This window comes from Brachyhypopomus gauderio, chromosome 21, assembly GCF_052324685.1.
Source record: "Brachyhypopomus gauderio isolate BG-103 chromosome 21, BGAUD_0.2, whole genome shotgun sequence".
NCBI lineage: Eukaryota > Metazoa > Chordata > Actinopteri > Gymnotiformes > Hypopomidae > Brachyhypopomus > Brachyhypopomus gauderio.
In genome coordinates, this window is record NC_135231.1 from 1,426,963 (window position 1) to 1,446,429 (window position 19,467).

At 42.9% G+C, this 19,467-nt stretch overlaps 2 protein-coding genes across 10 annotated transcripts in view; both read right to left on the minus strand.

Annotated features, from left to right (window-relative positions):
* Window positions 1-1,548: 1,548 nt before the first annotated feature.
* Window positions 1,549-13,703, minus strand: sla2b (Src like adaptor 2b). Of its 5 annotated transcripts, XM_076983949.1 has the most exons (9): window positions 13,077-13,703; window positions 11,115-11,241; window positions 10,655-10,754; window positions 10,430-10,516; window positions 9,664-9,767; window positions 9,267-9,419; window positions 8,884-9,016; window positions 7,444-7,489; window positions 1,549-1,671 (listed from the first exon to the last, which is right to left on the minus strand). In XM_076983949.1, exons 2-9 carry the CDS (start codon window positions 11,197-11,199, stop codon window positions 1,654-1,656), a joined length of 726 nt encoding a protein of 241 aa, XP_076840064.1. In that variant the 5' UTR covers window positions 11,200-11,241; window positions 13,077-13,703; the 3' UTR covers window positions 1,549-1,653. The 5 variants fall into 5 exon arrangements, with proteins under 5 accessions (XP_076840064.1, XP_076840062.1, XP_076840060.1 ...); XM_076983947.1 differs by lacking the exon at window positions 1,549-1,671 and having other exon boundaries at window positions 4,011-7,489; window positions 8,884-9,013; window positions 13,077-13,694; XM_076983945.1 differs by lacking the exon at window positions 1,549-1,671 and having other exon boundaries at window positions 4,011-7,489; window positions 13,077-13,694.
* Window positions 13,704-14,592: 889 nt separating this feature from the next.
* Window positions 14,593-19,467, minus strand: part of ndrg3b (ndrg family member 3b) — a 45,617-nt gene continuing 40,742 nt past the window's right edge. For 4 of the 5 annotated variants that reach the window (XM_076983679.1, XM_076983676.1, XM_076983677.1 and 1 more), the window contains 2 exons: window positions 17,237-17,275; window positions 14,593-16,197 (listed from right to left, as the gene is read on the minus strand). In XM_076983679.1, coding sequence (XP_076839794.1) covers window positions 16,028-16,197; window positions 17,237-17,275 — 209 coding nt within the window. In that variant the 3' untranslated portion in view covers window positions 14,593-16,027. The remainder of the gene's footprint in view (window positions 16,198-17,236; window positions 17,276-19,467) is intronic. The other variant, XM_076983680.1, reaches the window with a different exon arrangement.

A 19,467-nucleotide genomic window follows, 5' to 3' on the forward strand; every position in this document is an offset into this window, starting at 1 on the left:
CTACCATTATTATTTTGTCACTACTAACTGCTAAATTTGCTGTAAAATCTGTGAAATCTTTTAAGAAATCTGAGTAAGGCCCTGGTGGTCTATATACATTTGTTAGGGAAAATGAACTTTTATTTTCAGATGGACTAATTACATTAATAGACAGCATCTCAAATGAATTAAAGATATCCAAGTATTTCTGATGAATTTCTAAACAATCACGATATATTATACATATTCCTCCTCCTCTGCCTGACAATCTAGGTTTATGTATATAACTATATCCCACAGGAGTGGCTTCGTTTAGAGATAAATAGTCACCAGATTGAATCCACGTTTCAGTTAGACATAGAATATCAATTTTCTGGTCAGTTATAAGCTCATTCATAAAAACTGCTTTAGAGTTGAGTGATCGAATATTAATTAATCCAATTTTCAGATCGGTCATATAGGTAATAATTGGATGTGAAGTTTGAATATTAGTTAAAAACTTAGGACGGACTATTTTCTTATGATTTAATTTAACCCGGGGCACAGACACAGTCTCAATCCTATGGGATCTTGGTGACGCCTCTAAGCGGCTCGCAGACAGGTTTAACCCGTTAGTCTGCGGCCTGGTCGCGACTCTGGTTAGTCAGCAGCTCCTAGTACTACACTGCCCACTAACTAACAGACTACGGGCTATGCTGCAAGATAACAGGGCAGCGCCATCCCGGGTGGGGTGGACACCGTCCCTGCCTAAAAGACCAGGCTTGCCCTCGAACTCTTTCCAATTATTAATAAAGCCCACTTGATTTTCGGAGCACCACTTGGACATCCAGCGGTTTAGCGACGTGAGCCTGCTGTACTGCTCATCACCGCGCCGCATTGGGATGGGGCCAGAGCATATTACGGCATCGGACATCGTCTGGGCTAATTTAACCACCTCTTTAACATTAGCCTTAGTCACCTCTGACTGCCGCAGACGTATATCGTTGGCCCCTACATGAATCACTATCCTAGAAAACCTCCTATGGGCTAACAGTCTAAGGTTGCCACTAATGTCCGGCGCTCTGGCTCCCGGTAAACAGCTGACTGTAACCGCTGGTGCCCCTACAGGAATAGCGACTTTCACGTGCCGAACTATAGAGTCTCCTATCACCAGAGTCTCCTCAGCGGGTGTAACACTGAGCGGGGCAAACCTGTTGGACACGTGAACCGGGGAGTGGTGCTCTGGTGGGCTAGCGCTGGCGTTAGCGGTAGCTGCAGCCCTCGCTCTCCGACTACGCCGCCGAGACGTCACCCATTCGCCCCGCTGTGAGGGCTCTATCGCCGGAGTCGCGGAGGCGCTAGTTCTCCCTGGCGCGTCCACACCTACTACTGACCCTGTCTCTCTATCCCTCAATAATGAGTGGACGCGGCGCTCTAAACTTTCCACTTTCGCCACAAGAGAAGTAACTAACTGGCACCTCTCACAAATACTATCACTATTACTGTCGGTGGCGAAAGGGTCTAGACTAAACATGCCACACTCCGAACACGGGAACAAACCAACACCAGCCATGAATAAATCAAAACACTTACCGTGTCTAGCCAATTTATACAAACTTACGCTAGCTGATTTTTAGAAGCAGAAAGTTGATCAGCGGCCGGAATATTCAACTGCCCGTCTTGACGGTGGAAGTACTATCTGTAAAAAATTATCTAGGAACGCAAAAAATAAAGATTAGCACGTAAACAGATTAGTACACTTTAGAAAAACAATTTCAAAATTCGCTCCGCAGCAGCGTCGGCAGGTAGCAGGAAGCAACTGGCTACAAGTGTGATTTAGTTATTGTCACCACTTGTTATGTGCCAGAGGTAAGTAACAGGTGCTGTTAATTACACAAATCAGAGAAGTAATCACATGATTTTTCAAAGGGTGCCAATACTTTTGTCCACCCCCTTTTTTTTTTTTACGTTGGTGTGGAATTATATCCAATTTGGCTTTTTGACAGTTCTTTTTGTGGTTTTGCATTGAAGACAAATTAAATGAACATTTTAATATCAAAGCATTTGTAATTGCAATCATTTCCTGGGAGAAATGGAGCATTATCTGACAGATTTTCTGGGGTGCCAATACTTTTGGCCAGCACTGTACAGAGGAGGGGCTTACAAGAACATGTGAATATGATAGACAGGCAGGGCGGAGTTATTCATGACAAGTAGTAAAGCTCTTTAAATGAAGATAGCTAGCCAGCTATGTAGAGCTTTACTAAGTCAGTCCTGTTCTACGTAATGAGATACAGTATGACAATTCTTGTTTCTAGTTAAAAACCTACATTGTCACTCCCTGTCTCTTAACAGGTTATGTTTAATCTATTTTGTGGAATAGTTTTGAGATATACTGCATCATTTACCTTACCCGTGATCATCATCTTCTTTCAGCAATTCTCGTTTAGGGGTCACAACAGCGGATCAAACTCCTCCATCTGGCCCTGTCCTGAGTGTCCTCCACTGACACACCAGCCACTCTCATATCCTCTACCACTGCATCCATAAACCTCCTCTTAGGTCTACCTCTCCTCCTCTTGCCTGGAAGTTCCATCCTCAAGACCCTCCTACCAATATACCTCTCCTCCCTCCTCTGTACATGTCCAAACCATCTCAATCTCGCTTCTCTAACTTTATCTCCAAAACATGCTACATGTGGTGATCCTCTAATAAACTCATTTCTGATCCTATCCTTCCTCGTCACTCCAAATGGGAATCTCAACATCTTCATCTCAGACACCTCCATCTCCCTCACCTGTCTCTTTGTCAGTGCCACTGTCTCCAGTCCATACAACATAGCAGGTCTCACTACTGTCCTATAGATCTTTCCTTTCATTCTAGTTGACACCCTTCTATCACATTTACCTTACCTGTGATAAAATGACTTAATTTTCACTAGGTAATCACTGCTTATTTCACGGGTAAGCTAAATGCTCTTTAAATGTAACTAGCTGGCTAGGTAGCTTAGAAACTAAGGCTTGAACCCTTGATTAAAAAATCCATTTAACACAACAAGCTAGATATATTTAAAAGCTTTACTACTTAAGTCCCGTTCAACATAATGAGATACTGTATAACACAAGTCTGGTTTCTGGCATACGTGATGTCATTTTCATGAATTTGCTTTGTCTGTTTGCAGCATGTTTTCCTTTTGCACGGCCACTGTATAAAATGCTGTTTATGGAAATCACGGTTCACAAATATTTGTGTTATTTGATATTAAGAAACAAAATGCAAAGGCATGTGATGATATTAGACAACTACAAGATTTGGAGAATAATCCATGTGAGATAATACGGTAACCAGGGGTGCAATTACTTACTTTCTGAGGTGTATGCAAACATACTATAGGCGCCCCCCAAACAAAAGTTGTTGACCGGGGGGGGTGGGTGGCGAACGTAAGATGGACACAAATTCAGTATTATATCTCATCGATTTGGCGCCCCCTCTAGTGCAGCGCCCCTATGCGTCGCATACGCTGCATGCCCCCTTTTTGCGCCACTGACGGTAACAATACAAATGAAACTACATATATACTTTTTCAAATGATTATTTGAATATTCTGATTCATTAAGCTGGAATGGAAAATTTCACAAGAACTTCACCATTTATGATGGAATGAAAGTTCAAGCATGAAGCCACCTTCAGAACTGGTAGTGTAACGTGTGTAACAGTGCTATTTGGTGTTGGAATGATTTTTTTATTTAAATAGATTACCGTAGTTAAAGTGATTTTAATGTTTATTATTATTTAAACCAATTCTGTGTAGTGTTATTGACTAATTGGAAATGCAGTATTCAAATGTTTTAATAATGTACTTAAACTTGTTTTGTTGTCCAAGTCTGTGAAGGTCAATTAAGAACCAAACTATCCTGGGGTAATGACATTTATTATCACACTTATTATTATTATTATTATTATTAATATTATCATCTAGCCTTGGTTGGGCCATGTGTTAGGCCATCCTTGGCCACTAGAGGGAAGCCTCAGGCACTTCTCAGTAAATTGGAGTTATCTGCAATACCTGTGTCTCCATAGTCACAGTCGCTCTACCTTTCACCGGTTACTGCTCGAGCTTATGGCTACGAACGTTTGTTCTTATGGCACATTTTTTAGGCTGGATTTGAACAGTTAACTTTCCCATCTTAATGATGTGACTTTCTGATGATGCTGTGACAGTGTTTCCTAACATTTCTTAGCTGCAAATAGCTAGATTTCTAATAACCATGCAAAAACATTAAGTGGGAAATTAATGAAGAATAGACAATTACAATTAAAAAACCCCATTACTAAATTTCACACTGACATTCTTTACATTTTGATAAGAACACAAATCAACAAAGTAGAGAACAACACAAGAAGAATTAAAACCTCCAGGCTACTCTACAGCCTGGTGTTTTCTTTATATGAAGAAAGGGTCACATTTTCGCAGAAAGGAAAAGTCTGGCCCAAGTCTGGTCCCTTCAGACCAGTGCTCCCTTTAGTGCTAAACTTGGGCGCTACATTTCCAGACACCTGTTCTACAGTACAGTTCTCCTGGTTAGAGTCCTGGAAGCCTTTGTTGAGTATAACACAGTATTGAAATAATGAGGAGTCATTATAAAATGTTTTCCATGACTTTTTAAAAATAGAAACAAAGCTTTCTAAATGATGAGCACACATGGTTGAATGAAGGATAATTAATACATTAGTATGGATTGCTAATTTTCACAATTTATGGGTAGCCTGCTCTTTGTGGAGCACATTATTATAGTCTAAACAGCTATGTATGGTCAAAATGTCTGTTTATTTGGTCTTAAATTATGTGCGCAGTCTGGTCCTCACTGTCTGCCTCGGTTCTAAACTATATTAACTCTCTACAAAATACACTTGCACAAAGCAAATCTGGAAAATGTTTTTAAATGTTTGGTTGGAAGGCAGGTGGTTTGTGTATTTAGTTAAGTTGCTTGGACATATTCTAGATATAGATTAACTAATAATAATTGTAATAAACTGTTACTCAAAATGTATTGCTTAAAATGCTTCTTGTTTGATAACTGATGCATGCCAAAACTATAGTGAAGTATAGGAAACAGACAGCTAAGTGTAAATGCTGAATGGGCTGTACTGGTGACTGCTTCACACTTGTTTGATTTACTTTCATAAGCTTCCAATGCACTCAACACTGGTGCTGTCTTTTCAGTTCCCAACCTTCTCTTGGCAATATTCTCTCTTTTGGATCACAGTGATTTTCATGGTGATCTTCCAAGCTTTATTTTAGTATTTGAGCCTATTTTGTCACTGGTGATTCCACTAAATTGTGAATCAGTTTTCATAAAATAATATTTTGGGCACAAATATTTTGGGCTTTATACAGTATAGGGCATATGTGTACTCACTGAGCATGCTCAGAACCACAGCAGTGGTCACTGTTGTCAGAGCAATTCTTTTTGACTGTTAGTGTATTAGTAGTAGTAATAATTGTTATCTGTATTTAACACACACACACACACACTCACACACTGTATCCATCCTGTATGGCCACAAACAGAACAGCATAATATACAGTGCGCAAGTTACAGGAGGTCAGCAGAACCTTCCAAAGGTCCCCAACCTCACGGGTGCAGTCATTTTAATGTCACTTCTGTAAGCCCTATAATTAACATTCCTAACAATATTTAGTATGAGAAATTGTAACAAGTTTGTTCTTAATCACTCACTGAACACATCTTGTTAAATGTTGTAAATGCTGCATTTATACCTGCACCTTTCTGGCTATTTTTATAAGTAATTTACTTTTTGAAAATTAGCCTTGCTCATCTCCTTCCTCATCAAGCACAACTTTGCTAATCACCATGCCGATGCTCAAGGATGAAACTCCTCATTTACACATCCTTCTGCTTGAGAGCATGAAAGAGATTTTGCAACTGTGGTTAACATGAACAACAGGCTCACTCCGACGTGAGCTGCACCTCCAGAATCAGCTTCCTCCTCACATGGGTGGCTCGGGTTCAGACCCGGCACCACTCTGTCAGGGCTGTGAAAGTGGGGATGTGGCTTGATTTGCAAAACCAGGGGAATTTTCTCGAAAACTCCTCTACATCTCACTTGGTGTTCGAGGAAGACGCTGATGAAGTCACACCGATGCTGGCGAATTACCTGCTGAGACCTGGCTCACATGCTGGGTACTAATCATGCTTTCAATTTGCTGAATTACTTATTATTGTGAATATTAGTATTATTATTATGATTGTTGTTGTTTTTTTATTTTCCTAAAAGCTTCATGAATAATATTTTGCTACCTAGGAAATCTGTTAATTTCATTTGTTAGTTGATAAAACTGTGGGCTTTTGCAAGCAGATGAATTCACTATGAATTCACTAATTCACTACTCTTTAGAGTACATGTCTGCACTGCCAAACATTTGGTGTAACTGCAGACATAATTACTAAAACTATTAGATGCAAATTCTAGATGTCCAAACTAAAATGTAAAGTTCCTAAACCCAACAAAAAAAAATTTCATAAACCCAACAATTTGTTCAATCTGTTCATTTTGCCAGCTCTAATTTGACTCATCTTGTTACATTAGTTTGCTTTAACATGGAAATCAACTTGTCACAAACATGCAGACACACACATACATGCTCTCTCTCTCTCTCTCTCTCGCACACAAACCATTTCCTGATGCAGTCTTTCTTCTTTCGTTGAAAACAATATTACAAAAGATGAAAAGCAGCCCGGAAACGGCTTTTTGGGGCTCTTTTCAGATGGTGTATTGTCTCTTATTCTGTATGTTTTATACATTCTTTACAAAGCATATTCTTACAAAGCAGAATCAAGTAAGAGCCGTCGGTTAAAGCATGTTTGATGAAGATTTTCATGTTTTTTTCTGAAAATGATAATATGGTGTGCATGGTTTTATGTCCTGACACACATCACCAAAATGGCAGCCGCACATCTCAGGTGTGAGGACGCCATGGCTTAATCACATTTAGCTGAGAGAGACCCAGAATGTGTGAGCAACGAAAATGACCTCTCAGCTGCGTTCCCCCACCAACACACCCCTCCCTCCTGCCTTTATTTGTCTTTATGTCCCCCAGGAACGGGTCCACATAGGAATCAGTGATGCTAACACCTCCATCACCCACACTGGAAGAAAAGATGACAACTGAAGACAGGAAAAAAAAAACCTTCAAAACTGCACACACTACTACTTCTGAAGGATCACAGAGCTATTTGCTGGGCGTTGACCCGTTCTGTGTGGACACCGTCGATGTCCAAGCCTTGACTACATCCCCCACAATCCTTGTGGTGGTGTCTGTGGCGTCAACCTCAGCGCCCAAGCTTTGGCTGTGTTGTTCTGCTTCATCACAACCGTACACCCAGTTCATGTGTCCCAGTCTCCACAATCCTCAGTCATGTAAAGGTAGGATGTCATACACTCCTTTAAGCCTTCACTCACAAGCGAGGTATCCACTCCGTCCTTTTGGGGTCCAAAGATCATAGAGCTGTAAATACAAACAATGAAAAATGATCATTTTAGTTATAGTCATCTTGTATTATAGATCATTTTATTGTATCTGTGTACAATATATTGACTGTTGCTTCTGGCAGTGTATTTGTTTAAGAATGTTTGGAACTGTATTCTATTTGTGCATGCCGAGAACACTTTTCTAAGTAGACAACTAAAGCACTTGTATACTTTGTTTCTTAGGGCTGGGGGAGTTCAGGTTATTGGTGGCATGGTCAAGTCAAGTCAAGTCAAATTTATTTGTATAGCGCTTTTCACAACACATGTTGTCACAAAGCAGCTTTACAATCTTTACAAGATTGAAAAGATTAACAATCTTATGGGTCCAAATTCCTAATGAGCAAGCCAAAGGCGACAGTGGCAAGGAAAAACTCCCTATAATGGTGGGGATTAGGAAGAACCCTCGGGAGGACCAAGACTCAAAAGGGAACCCATCCTCCATTGGGTGGCCCGTTAGCACAAGTCCGTGGTGCGCAGGGTGGTTCTACAGATAATGTTTAAGGTCCTTGTTCCCCGGCCAAGTAGTCACAGTCCCTTCGGTGTAGATGGTGAGCCTCTGATAGGAGCTAGCATCCACACAACCTCTTGTGGCAATGGCACATCCAACCCCGGCATCAGTACATCCACCGGCAGGTAACAAGGTGTATGAGGTGGAGGTTTAAACAATGAACCAATCCATTAACAACTACTCTTTAACAAGAAAAATAACAAAAGCCTTAATTGCCTGCAAAGCACCTTCCTTGGAAGTCCAGGAAAGCCTTTCATAACAGAGCTGCTGCTGTTGTGGTGGTGGTGTCCTGATGGTAATGAGTGAGATGCAGTTTGACCAATGACTGTGTGCAGAGGTGTATAATCCAGGTTCAGAAAGTAAAAGTCCTCACCAGGATTTTGCTCAAGCTTGCTAGATTTATTAATTAGTGCAATCCAGGTAAAATTAGTGGAATCAACACAATCCAGGAAGCCTGAGCAAAATCCTGGTGAGGACTTTTACTTTTTGAACCTGGATTATACAACTCTGACTGTGTGAAGGGTATGTACATAGCCAACCAATCCGGGCATGTGAGAAGGCAGGACCTCAAGAGAACGCAATGTCTCGCGACCGGAGAATGTTTGACAATTTGGAATCACGGTAGGGCACATTTTAGATTATTAACAGAGGACATATGGTCACGGTGTTGCTATATCCATGATTTCTGACATGAATTAATGAATTGGAAGCTTTAACAAAAAAACATAAAAGAACAGAATGGAGCACAGTGGGTTTCACGCAAGGACACAGGCAGTCCTGCTCCGACATGGTCCTGCGTTAATCTAGGCATACGACACCGAAGCGTCACACACAGGCGTGTGAGAGAAAGGAGGTGGGCTCACCTGTTGACGTCCCTCCAGTTGAGCGTGGGCTTGCGGACGGCAACGGGTGGGGGGCCGCTCACCACGGGCACGTTGTTGGAGCCCCGAACGAAGCAGGGCTCTCTCAGCAGACAGCACAGGCCGTCGGACACTTCTGAGTGGAAAGCACACGCACGTGTACGCATACCAACACACACACAAGCGTGTGCAACACACCCGCCCACACACACACAGAAAATTGCGCACTTTCGTTAGGCCGCTTAGCAAACAGCTTAACGGTTCTGTAGTGCTTCACATGGTCCAGTCAGTACGGGTGACGGATGGGTAGACCAGTGAGACATTTAGGCCCAGTCGGTACAGCTCTGGGTGTATTGATAACACAAGGGAGGTTCGTGTGGGTTTACCCGTGTAGTGCTCCACGAGGTGGGTGAGGGAGGGGAAGGTGAGACGGGGCGAGATGTAGTGCCAGCCATTCTCGATGCGGTGGATGCGGTAGTGTTTGATGGAGTGATGATCAGGCCTGCTGCTCTTTCGCACCGAGAGTGTGTGAGCACCTGCTACCAGAGACAGACACGGGGACCGGAGGAGGGGGGGGGTGTTGCTATCATTTCCCTGTTACAATTTTAGCCCTTTTTCTTGTGCTAGTGTGGGTAGCTGTGTGTATACATTACATGTGTAACTATTTATACATCATTCTTCAAGATGCATCTAAATGCACTTAAGTTCTTCCTGTGCCATGTCTGAACTGTTTACTTGTGTGTTTGCGTGTGTGTGTGTGCGTGTGCGTGTGTGTGTACACACCGTATTCACTATGACTCTCTCTGATCAGAAAGGAGCCAGGCTGATTATGAGGGAGAAGAAGCAGTTCCTCTGCCTTCTCTCTACTGAGGCCTACAAACTGCCACCTGTAAACACACACACACACACACACACACACACACACACACACACACACACAGTTACCCACAACTAAAAAAAAATACCCATCTTATTATAGTTACAACATCTGCAACTCACTCTGCACCTTCTCAGTTAGACTGCACCCTAACAGAAACAAAAGGGGTCCGACCCCCCAACTGAGATGAAAGGACGAGGGGGGAGCGAGGAAACACAGTACAGCAGAGAGTGAAAACAGAGCTGGGGCTCCAGACAGGAGAGTCACACCCACATGACCCCACCATGGCCTACAAACCTAAGCAACTATGGAATCAGATGTACATGGAAAGTCCTCACTGTATGCAGCTGTGAACCCCCCAAAACACACACACACACACACTTACTTTACCCTCTTTCTGTTTCATCCAAAAACAAAGAAAAGAAAAAAGAACAACCTTGTACAGGAAACTGTCAGCCTGACTCAGTCACCCCCCACGATAGACACTTTGGTTACTCAGACGTTATCATGTTACTGTAACACTTGTCAGCATGCAAGCTAGAAATGTGTAATATGCAGCAAATTAATTACTGTTAGAAACAAGTGGGTTTGCCCTGGGCACGGGACCCTGCAGAGAGCATGGCGGAGGTCACGGCTGTGGCTCTCAGGCTCTCAGGAACACCTCCACCATACCTGTTGTAGAGTTTAGCTGTGTAGCTACTGGGAATGTAGCTCTCTTGTCCTGTGACCGAGGAACTGACTCTCCACCACTCTCCCTCGCTGGAACACACACAAACACACACGCATGCGCGCACACACACACCAGTTATTTAGTTTTTTTTCAATCTAAATGCTCTGGCAAATGTAGGATCCTTTTTCCCCGGGTACACAGAAGATCTGATGGGGTGTGAATCTTACTCAGACAGCACGTTGAGCCTTTCGCCCACTCTGACGCTGCATTCTGCCGGACCTCCTGAAGGATAGTCAAAGAGGGCCACCACCACGTACCTACCACTGTCTGCAGGGAAAGACGGCCATGTTAAATACCCCCGGCACACCTCTTTACTTCTTCATACATATCTCTCTGTTCTATATATTCTATAAAAACAAAAAGACTCAGGCACAATTTTATTTTTTTCATTGTAAATTTAGCAACCAGCTCAAGAACATGAGTGGAACTAAAGCCAGATCTATACAGGATGTTTTAGCAGTCCTACCATTCATTACCAAGAAACCACGGTGGTTTACCCAGGTCAGACGTTAAGCACCAACTCTCGTTGTACTCATCATGTGATTCGCGTGCCCTCGCTAGCTCCTTCGTAATCCTAGATAATCCCAGATTGATGGGGCACGGCCCCGCGCTGCTGGCGGTACTCACCCACGGCGTGGGACGGGGCACGCTCATCCTGATCCAGGGAGGCGAGCGCGCTATGCCGTCGGCCTATACTGGGACAACAGCCCATGCCAGTATTGAGCTCTGCGCCAGGGGTCAGAGAACCTGCAGGCTGAAGCAACAGAGCTACATGAGCAGGGGGTGCAGTGGGGTGTGGGGTGCATTTTAGCGCATTAGCGCTAAAACATTTAGCACATTTTATTTAAAGAACCAACAAACAAAAAAAGTCAGAAAATTTTGTCTGCAAAGGCTCCTGACCAGTTATCAAATTATTATAAGATCATTTGAACATAAAAACATAGCTATCCTGTTATCTTAAAAATAGCTTTTTTTTGTTTTTATTATTGCCTCAGTTCTTCACAATAAGAGGTTGTTTGAAAACCACTGCTCCTCTTTGACCAACACTTTCCAACCACAGTTTCAGTATCACCAAGATTACCTATACGCTAAGACAAGAAACAGGGCAAACCTAAAAATAGAGCAATGCTGACACTATACCATTAGACACAAATGTACCAGTGCAGCTGAAACGCAGGAACAGTTCGTTCTCATGTTTGGTTCTTTGTGACAAAGCATTACCTCCGACATGGTCAAGCAGACACAAAGATCTATGTAATGATGAACACAGTCACAGGAGACATGGAAGCTGACGCTGAGATGTTTCCTGTAACTGTCATTACCTAAAGTATGTGGTTTGTAATTTGCATCTTTTTTTGTTTTTTTCCCTCTTTCTCTCTCTCCCTTTCACACGCACACAGTGTAAACAGCTCATAAAGGGCCTCTGTCCAAATGAAATGTCCTGAAAAGGAAAACCTTTATTATCTCTATAATCAATTGGTCAGAGAAAGAGAGAAACCAAGAGAGAGAGAGACTTCAGTACTCAAGAGAGATTTCAGTGCTCAATTACAGAAAAGTGTATATTTACACACACTCAGAAATGGTGACATAACAAATATATACCTATTATGACGCTCATCAACTCTTCTTGCATAACTCCATTAACCACCAGAAAAATTAGCAGCTTCATTTCCAATTAAAGTCTATGAGGTCAAGTATGACCACATATGAAACCATACCAAGTCACACATTCTCTGTATGAAGCTGTAAAGCATTTGGGTTGGACCTAAGAGAAAGCAGCCATGCAGAACACATGGTGGCCACCTGTCACGACAGATGGGCCTCTCTGGGTCACCAAGGCTTCAAGGTCCAAGACACGGGCCTCACACCAGAGACTGAAATAGCTCACACCACTCCAAACAATACACTCCGCTCCATATAACTGCATACATTAACCACTAAAGACTCAAAGACTCAGGCAAAATCAGGTAGAATTCGATTGTGAATTCGTACAACTGCACGTTGATACAAGCATTCAGTTCTCTGTTGTGTTACAATGGCCATTTTAATTTGTTTTAAAATCACAATTTCAAAATATGATGAACACAGCTCAAACACATGCACTATTCTCCTGATCCACTGGACTGGGTTCACAGTAGGTGCAGCGTAGCAGAGTTCTGCCGTCTCGACTTTGAGCTCATTATCTGAACCTTATCTACACTCGTTTGATTTTAAGTAACCGTAAGCCCATGCTCATTCTCAGGCATCATCAAAGGCACGACTTCTGAAGCTTTTGCGAAGCTCCAGTGGTGTTTTTGAGAACTCATCAGGTGTGGAGACTTTGAACAGGCCCTTAAAACATGAAGTGGTTGAAATCTGCATGGTGATTTCGCTTCATGCACTGAAACGGATCAGGCACATGTTCTCTTGTTCAGAAATAGTCATCTCTGATGGTGCATTTTTCACGTTTCACTCTCGCTTCCACAAAGAATTTTCTTTTTAAAGATATTTTTTTCTTTTTTTAAACCTCAGTGGTAACATCAGATCGACATGTGCAACTTAATTTGAAAATCCCAGAAAACAAAGATGGCATTGGTTTCAGATGTTTACCTCATTTTCTTCTGAACCGTCCACGCTGCCCGTCCTTCCGCTGCTGTGCTCTTGAATGGCTGTGTGAACGGCTCAAAGGTGTCTGCAGGACTCTGATGAAAGTCCTTGAAAACAAGCAGGTCCAGATACCCTCACAGATACATTCAGAGTGGCCCTCAATGCTGTTTTCCTCTGTCAGGACCGTGCTGGAACACTGAAGACAGGAGGACTGGGATGGATCAGCGATCAAGAATTCAGACTGCCAGCCGAGAGATGAAGATGCTCTGAGAAGCTACTGATCTCCTTAGACGTCATGCACAGGTTTGACATGCACACCGGCAGAGTGCTTTATGTACCACAAAGCTAGCAGCAGGGGCTTCCTGTGACAAACACAACGTGACTGACTGTCAAAAGTGAGTGAGGGAGGAACGCAGAAGTGTTTGCTCTAACGTCAACTTGGCCACGATGGAGACGAGATGGCGGGCGTGAGGGTGCGCTGTTTGGGCGCACGAGCTCCATCACACTGTGACCCTCCAACAACATGCCAAGGAACTCAGTCACACTTAGAAACATAATGCTAGCAAAATGGATATTAGTGAGAACCAAGGAAGCTGGAATCTTTGGTGGATGCGAATAAATGCTTTTTGGATTAGTGGACGAGGAGCTTGGGAGGTCAGATGAAGGCACGATGCAAAACTGGACAGCATGCACACAGCTTCAGGCCCATCAAGCATGGTGAACACAGGACATTACTGCTAAAACTAATTCACAGCTTCCTTTTCAGTTTTGACAAAGGCAGATCACACATAAAAAAAAATTCACACAATAAAAAAAAAAAAAACTTGTCTAGTGCCTCAGAGACAAAGTTGCATCAGATTTATGTTGCATCATCAGGTCAAAAAGCTCATCAGTCGGAAGATGAATAGAGAGATAAAGCAGAAAGAGTGATGACTGGCTCAGTGCTCCTTAGCTCGTGGAAACGGACGCAGCGTTCTAATTTCCCCCATCACTGAATCTTTTGCACGGGTGCAAAAATCGAAAAGCTTGTTGGGTGTTTCTATAAATAGTTCAATGTTGAATGAACCACTTGTGGCCAGATACACACGCAAAAAAAAAAAAAGCCAGCAACATGTGGTCGGAAAATGTTGAGCACATCATGTCATTAAGGTTGAAATCTACAGATACAAAAAGGTAGCAGTGGTCTTTTTCAAGAGCATTTCTTCCTTTATATGATCAACTTGAATGTGATGAATGGTGATCAGTTAGTCTACTCAAAGAGCCAGAATAAAGTGAGTCGACTACTCGGGAGAAACGCCCGTGAAAGCAGGAACTGCAGCTGAAGTTACTCACTCGTCTTCATTTCAAGGTTTAGGGTTAATAGGCCAAGTAAGTTGTTTGTGAACACATTTCTGAGTTAGTCTGCATCAGTAGACATCCAACCCCATTTGCTCGATTGTCATCCTTTTTTTTTTTCATTATTAAATGTCAAAGTCTTGGTCTCTTAATAGCTCCATAACAGCAATATAAGAACAACAGGTTTATGTACAATTTCCAACTTTATTTAATTAGTACAAATCCATACAGTTAGCGGACATCAGTAGTACAGTGCCCTCGACACGCTTGGAGGGCGAAGCATCACCATCACCTCACCCAAGGCAGCAGTACACAGGTGAAGTGAGAATACCCATCCATGGAAATATCAGAACAAGAATATTCATATCATATGAGTAATAATAAAGCTACAAAATCTATTTGAAGAACTAATCAATACAGTTTTACTGTAATGGAATACCTATCCACTGTACAGAAAGGGCACAGCAAGGCAAAACCAAACCATTTAAAGTACACAATTGTGTGCGTGTATGTGTGTCTGCTTGGACGTTGTACATGTTTACAGGTGGGTTGCAAGTTCATCCTTTAGACCACAACTGCAATGGCAGATAGGGTCTGTCTTCCTCTCTCAATACACAAGGAGGTAAAGAACATGCAATGCATCACTGACTTTAATTACAGTGGCCAACAACAGTTAGTCTCCTTTGCATCCAGGTCATCTCAAAGTCTCCTTATGTGTATTAGAAATCAAAACACATTTTAAAGGCCTAAAAAACAGACAGGGGTGTGTTAAGGTTCAAGTCCATGATGGAAAAGGAAATGACCTGCTGGACGTTAACCTTACTGAGATACTTCCACCAGAAATGGTCAAATGATTGGGAAAAGGAGGTCTGTGATACCTGTTGAAACATTTAAACAAAGCCAATCCCAATAAACACTCCCATTAAATGACACTAAAAACAGGGCCATGCTCATGGTAGCTCTTGGTTATAAGATACAGTAAAACAAGGTTCTTAACACCTATTCTGCAGTCAGGAGAATCATAAGGGTTTTTTTTTCCACAAAGCACAATGCATTAAGAGGACCTATGCAGGAGTGTGTAACAGAGATTACAACAGAATCTGGACACGTTGGAGTGCACGGGCGACTGACAGAATATATACGGTGTGGTTGCCTCTGCAGTAGAGAGATGGAGGAAGAATTTCCGTAATGACATTTCTAGGAGTGGTCTTTGTCAAAATATGTACATATGGAAGGAAGATTGAAAATTGCCTTTTTTTTTCTTTTTTTTTAACAGAGAAAGTACACAGTATGTAGACTTGCTTGAATAGTGTATCAGGAAAGCAGTGAAGGTGTAGGCAGAAGAATGAGGTGCTGCAGATTTAAACACACTGTTTGGGAACAGAGTCCTTCTTGCATCCCATCATATGAGAGAGAGATAGAGAGATAGAGATAGAGAGATAGAGAGATAGATAGAGATAGAGAGAGAGATAGAGAGAGAGAGAGAGTGAGAGAGAGTGAGAGAGAGAGAGAGAGAGAGAGAGAGAGAGAGTGAGAGAGTGAGAGAGAGAGTGAGAGAGTGAGAGAGTGAGAGAGAGAGTGAGAGAGAGCGAGAGAGACACACACACTGAGAGAGCGCTTTAGCAGGACACTTCCATAGTCTGCGGACGGGCCTGGTTGTCTTGGTTGGGCCCGGGCACGGCTCCGTCCTGGCTGTTGTGTGAGCGGGCTCGTGCTCCCTCCGCGGAGCTGGCGCTGGAGGCTGAGTGTGTACGGGAGCGCGCCAGCCGGGTCATACTGGCAGTGGCCACTGGAGGACAGAAGGGAAGGGGTTACAGCACAGGAAGAAGATGCTGAATAATTATGTAGTGTAGAAAGTTAAGCGTGAATGTGGATCTGAAGTGAAAAGTGGAGGGGGGCGACACAATACAGCTGTGTGTGTGTCAAACATTTAGCATCGCGTTCGTGCCAAGGTCTTCCTGATAGACAGTGGACTGCCAGCAGGGAGAATAATGACATTCCTCACTGGGATTCTTCACCTCAGTGGGATTATTAGCTTGGTGAAGGTCCAGGCTACTCGAATGCTACAGAGACTTCAACACAGTACACTCCTGAACATCTGCAAAGGCCTGAGGGTTGATCACAAATGCTCACAATGCTCCTACCAGACACATGGAGGGCTATGCTCAAAGTCTCAGAAGCAAGCAAGTCAGCGTTCTTTCTGACCTGGGCCAGTAAACACCTCGGCTTTGCCTGGGCCAGTAAACACTTCGGGTTTCAAGCCACTGCTGTCATTATTCTCCCAAGAGGGAACCCAGATAAGGATAGAGTTCCAATTCATTTTTAATAGAAAAAAATGAATATTTAGGAATCGCAACCCATGTAGAGATGTGGCATGCAGAAAAGCTGAAGGTAATGTAAAAAGGCAAATCTGAGAGAGACAGAGAGAGAGAGAGAGAGAGAGAGAGAGAGAGAGAGAGAGAGAGAGAGAGAGAGGTAATACCTGTGTTTGTCTGATATCAACATTCTCATACACAATAACTCATTCACACACCCCTATGCGCGTGCGCACACACACCCCTAAACACACACACACACACACACACACACACACCTAAACAAACAAGATATGACCATGGAATCATGCTTGCAACACTATGATGCAGAGACAAAATGAAATTGAGAGTGTGAGAGTAGTAAGTGGAATGATGGATATGTGCACTCTGTGTGTGTGTGTGCGCGCGTGTGTGTGTATAAATGTGATATGCCAGATGGACATACAGTAAGGTGATGGAACACTGGAGACAGACTAACAGTGCAGCCTAAAGTGCTGTCTGAACTCCTGGTACCTGATTCGCTGCTCAGGTGGCTGAGAAGCACATGGGGGACTGTTCGCGTTTGACGGAGAGGTCAAAGAGGAAGAGGAGAGAGAGAGAGAGACGAGGGAAACGGAGAGATTACAAGCGAGACTTAAAAAAAAGACTGAAAGAGAAGAACAGCAGGAGAGTGAAGGGAAGTGTCAGTGTTGTTATTGCCATCCTGCCTGGAAATGTCTACACACACGTAAGAACCAGCACTACACGTATATAACTTTGCATAACAAAAGCCAGACAGTTAACTTAATTTTCAGCTCATCATACAAGTAATCACTCTGGTGGGTAAACTCATGACGCTGTAGGAGAGGATATTGGGAGTAGATATAAAACTGGTCACTTTGAATTGATCTTCATTTTCATCTACAATTCTAGAAGGCCTGCACAAGATGATAGGTTTGCTTGAATGTTGTTACCATGTATTATGAATTTCTGAGTCTCCAACTCTGAGTTAAACGAAACACGAAAACAAAACCAAACAAACGTGCACTAATAGGAGAACAAAAGAAAGACAACATAACGTTTCTAATTCGTCGTGTCTTTTGCCGTATGTTTATTAAAACCGCGAAGATGATGAAAATACACTTTATCAGTCAGGACTATAAGTCTGTTACTTTTCCTCATCTCAAAGCTGCTACGTTCTCATCTCAAAGCAATGACTGAGGCCTTGTTGTCTTTATATTATTCAAATGTAGACCACAATTAATCTGCAAAACATTACCAACAACACAATTAAAATGACAGCCTATTGCCATAGCTAAAACCTCACCAACCAAGAACTAGATCAAGAAAATAAAGACCCAATGTGAGGGCGGGTGCTGATGGAACCCAGTCTCTCTGTGTGTTTAGGGTGGGATCGGTTGTGGTTACGTGCTCTGCCTCTGTAGGCACTCCTACGTTTGGAGGTCTGAAGAGAAAGCAACAATGGAAAGGGAAAAAAGAAAGACAAAAACCTAAATTTTGTGTGCATAGTTCAGGAATTCACCAGACCTCCTCCCCCCCCAATTGCTATTACTTATTTTGTATTAGACACTCAGCCTTGAAAATAGCCAACAATAAATGTGTTTGATTCATGTAGGTGTTAAGAACTTGGAATCCTGAATGAAACCAAAACCTTTTACACACACCAGCATCTCAAGAGTGTCAGGCTGGAAGTCACCTTAATTTCCATTTAGCAACCATGCTAACAACAAACAAACCACACAAGTGTCATGTTTCCAGACTGAATGGGGTGCCTTTGGAGGGGTCCTGTGAGAGTGGTCAGGAGGTCCACATGTAATGGGTCACTTACACAGAACGTCACCAATATCAGGTTCTGAAGTCAACCAGGTGGAGAAGCTTATGTATTCTCTGCCTCACAAACACCCTGCACCATATGCAACAGCTGCATACAGCCACACAGCTCGTCCCTCATTAAACAAACTCACCTTTTGGTCTGCCCATTCTCCATTGAACCTATGGCACTACTGCAGCCACCAAAAGTGCAATTAATTGTAACTTTTGTCCAGTGGGCATGGCAGCCATGACTATCCAACAGATTCTCGGCTCACTGTACAACTGGCTGTATTTGGGAATATCTGTAAAGAGCATGTTTATCAGGCCAGCTGGACTCCCGATATTAATTATGAAGCACGTTGAATCTGCAATACTGCCAGATCTACAATGAATCAGCAGCTGCAAAAAAATCCCCCAAAATATAATTGAAGAGAGTCCAATAACCACAAACATTAGGCAGCAGAACTCTAAGTACCAAGGAGCTGGCTGTACTTGGGAATAGCTTGCAAAGTAGATTACACTTGGTTCTGAGCGGAGGCCCAAAAACCTCTTCAGGTGAAGAATCACTAAAGTATCTTAAACTGAAGGTCACCGTGAGAGAGGGAGAGAGACTGGGAATAGGAAAGGCATGTTTCACACAAGGCTGGACACAGGCCATGCCAACACAGCATTCGCACAGAGTAAAGCTACTGTACTTACACCCTGGACCTCGCATCACTGCACAGCCACACAGGAGACAAAGTCATGTGTTAGTTTAGCAAAGGGGGCAGGCTAGCTCAGACACACCCCTGCAGTTTTGGTTTAGTTTCACCAAGCCTCTCCCTGCTTTTAGACAGGTCTGAGATCAGCACAGAAAGAGGTGTTCCTCTGTCGTGAGCAGCAGTCGCTCTGTGTTGGGCTCAGTCATAATGTCACCTAAAGGCTGTTTTGTT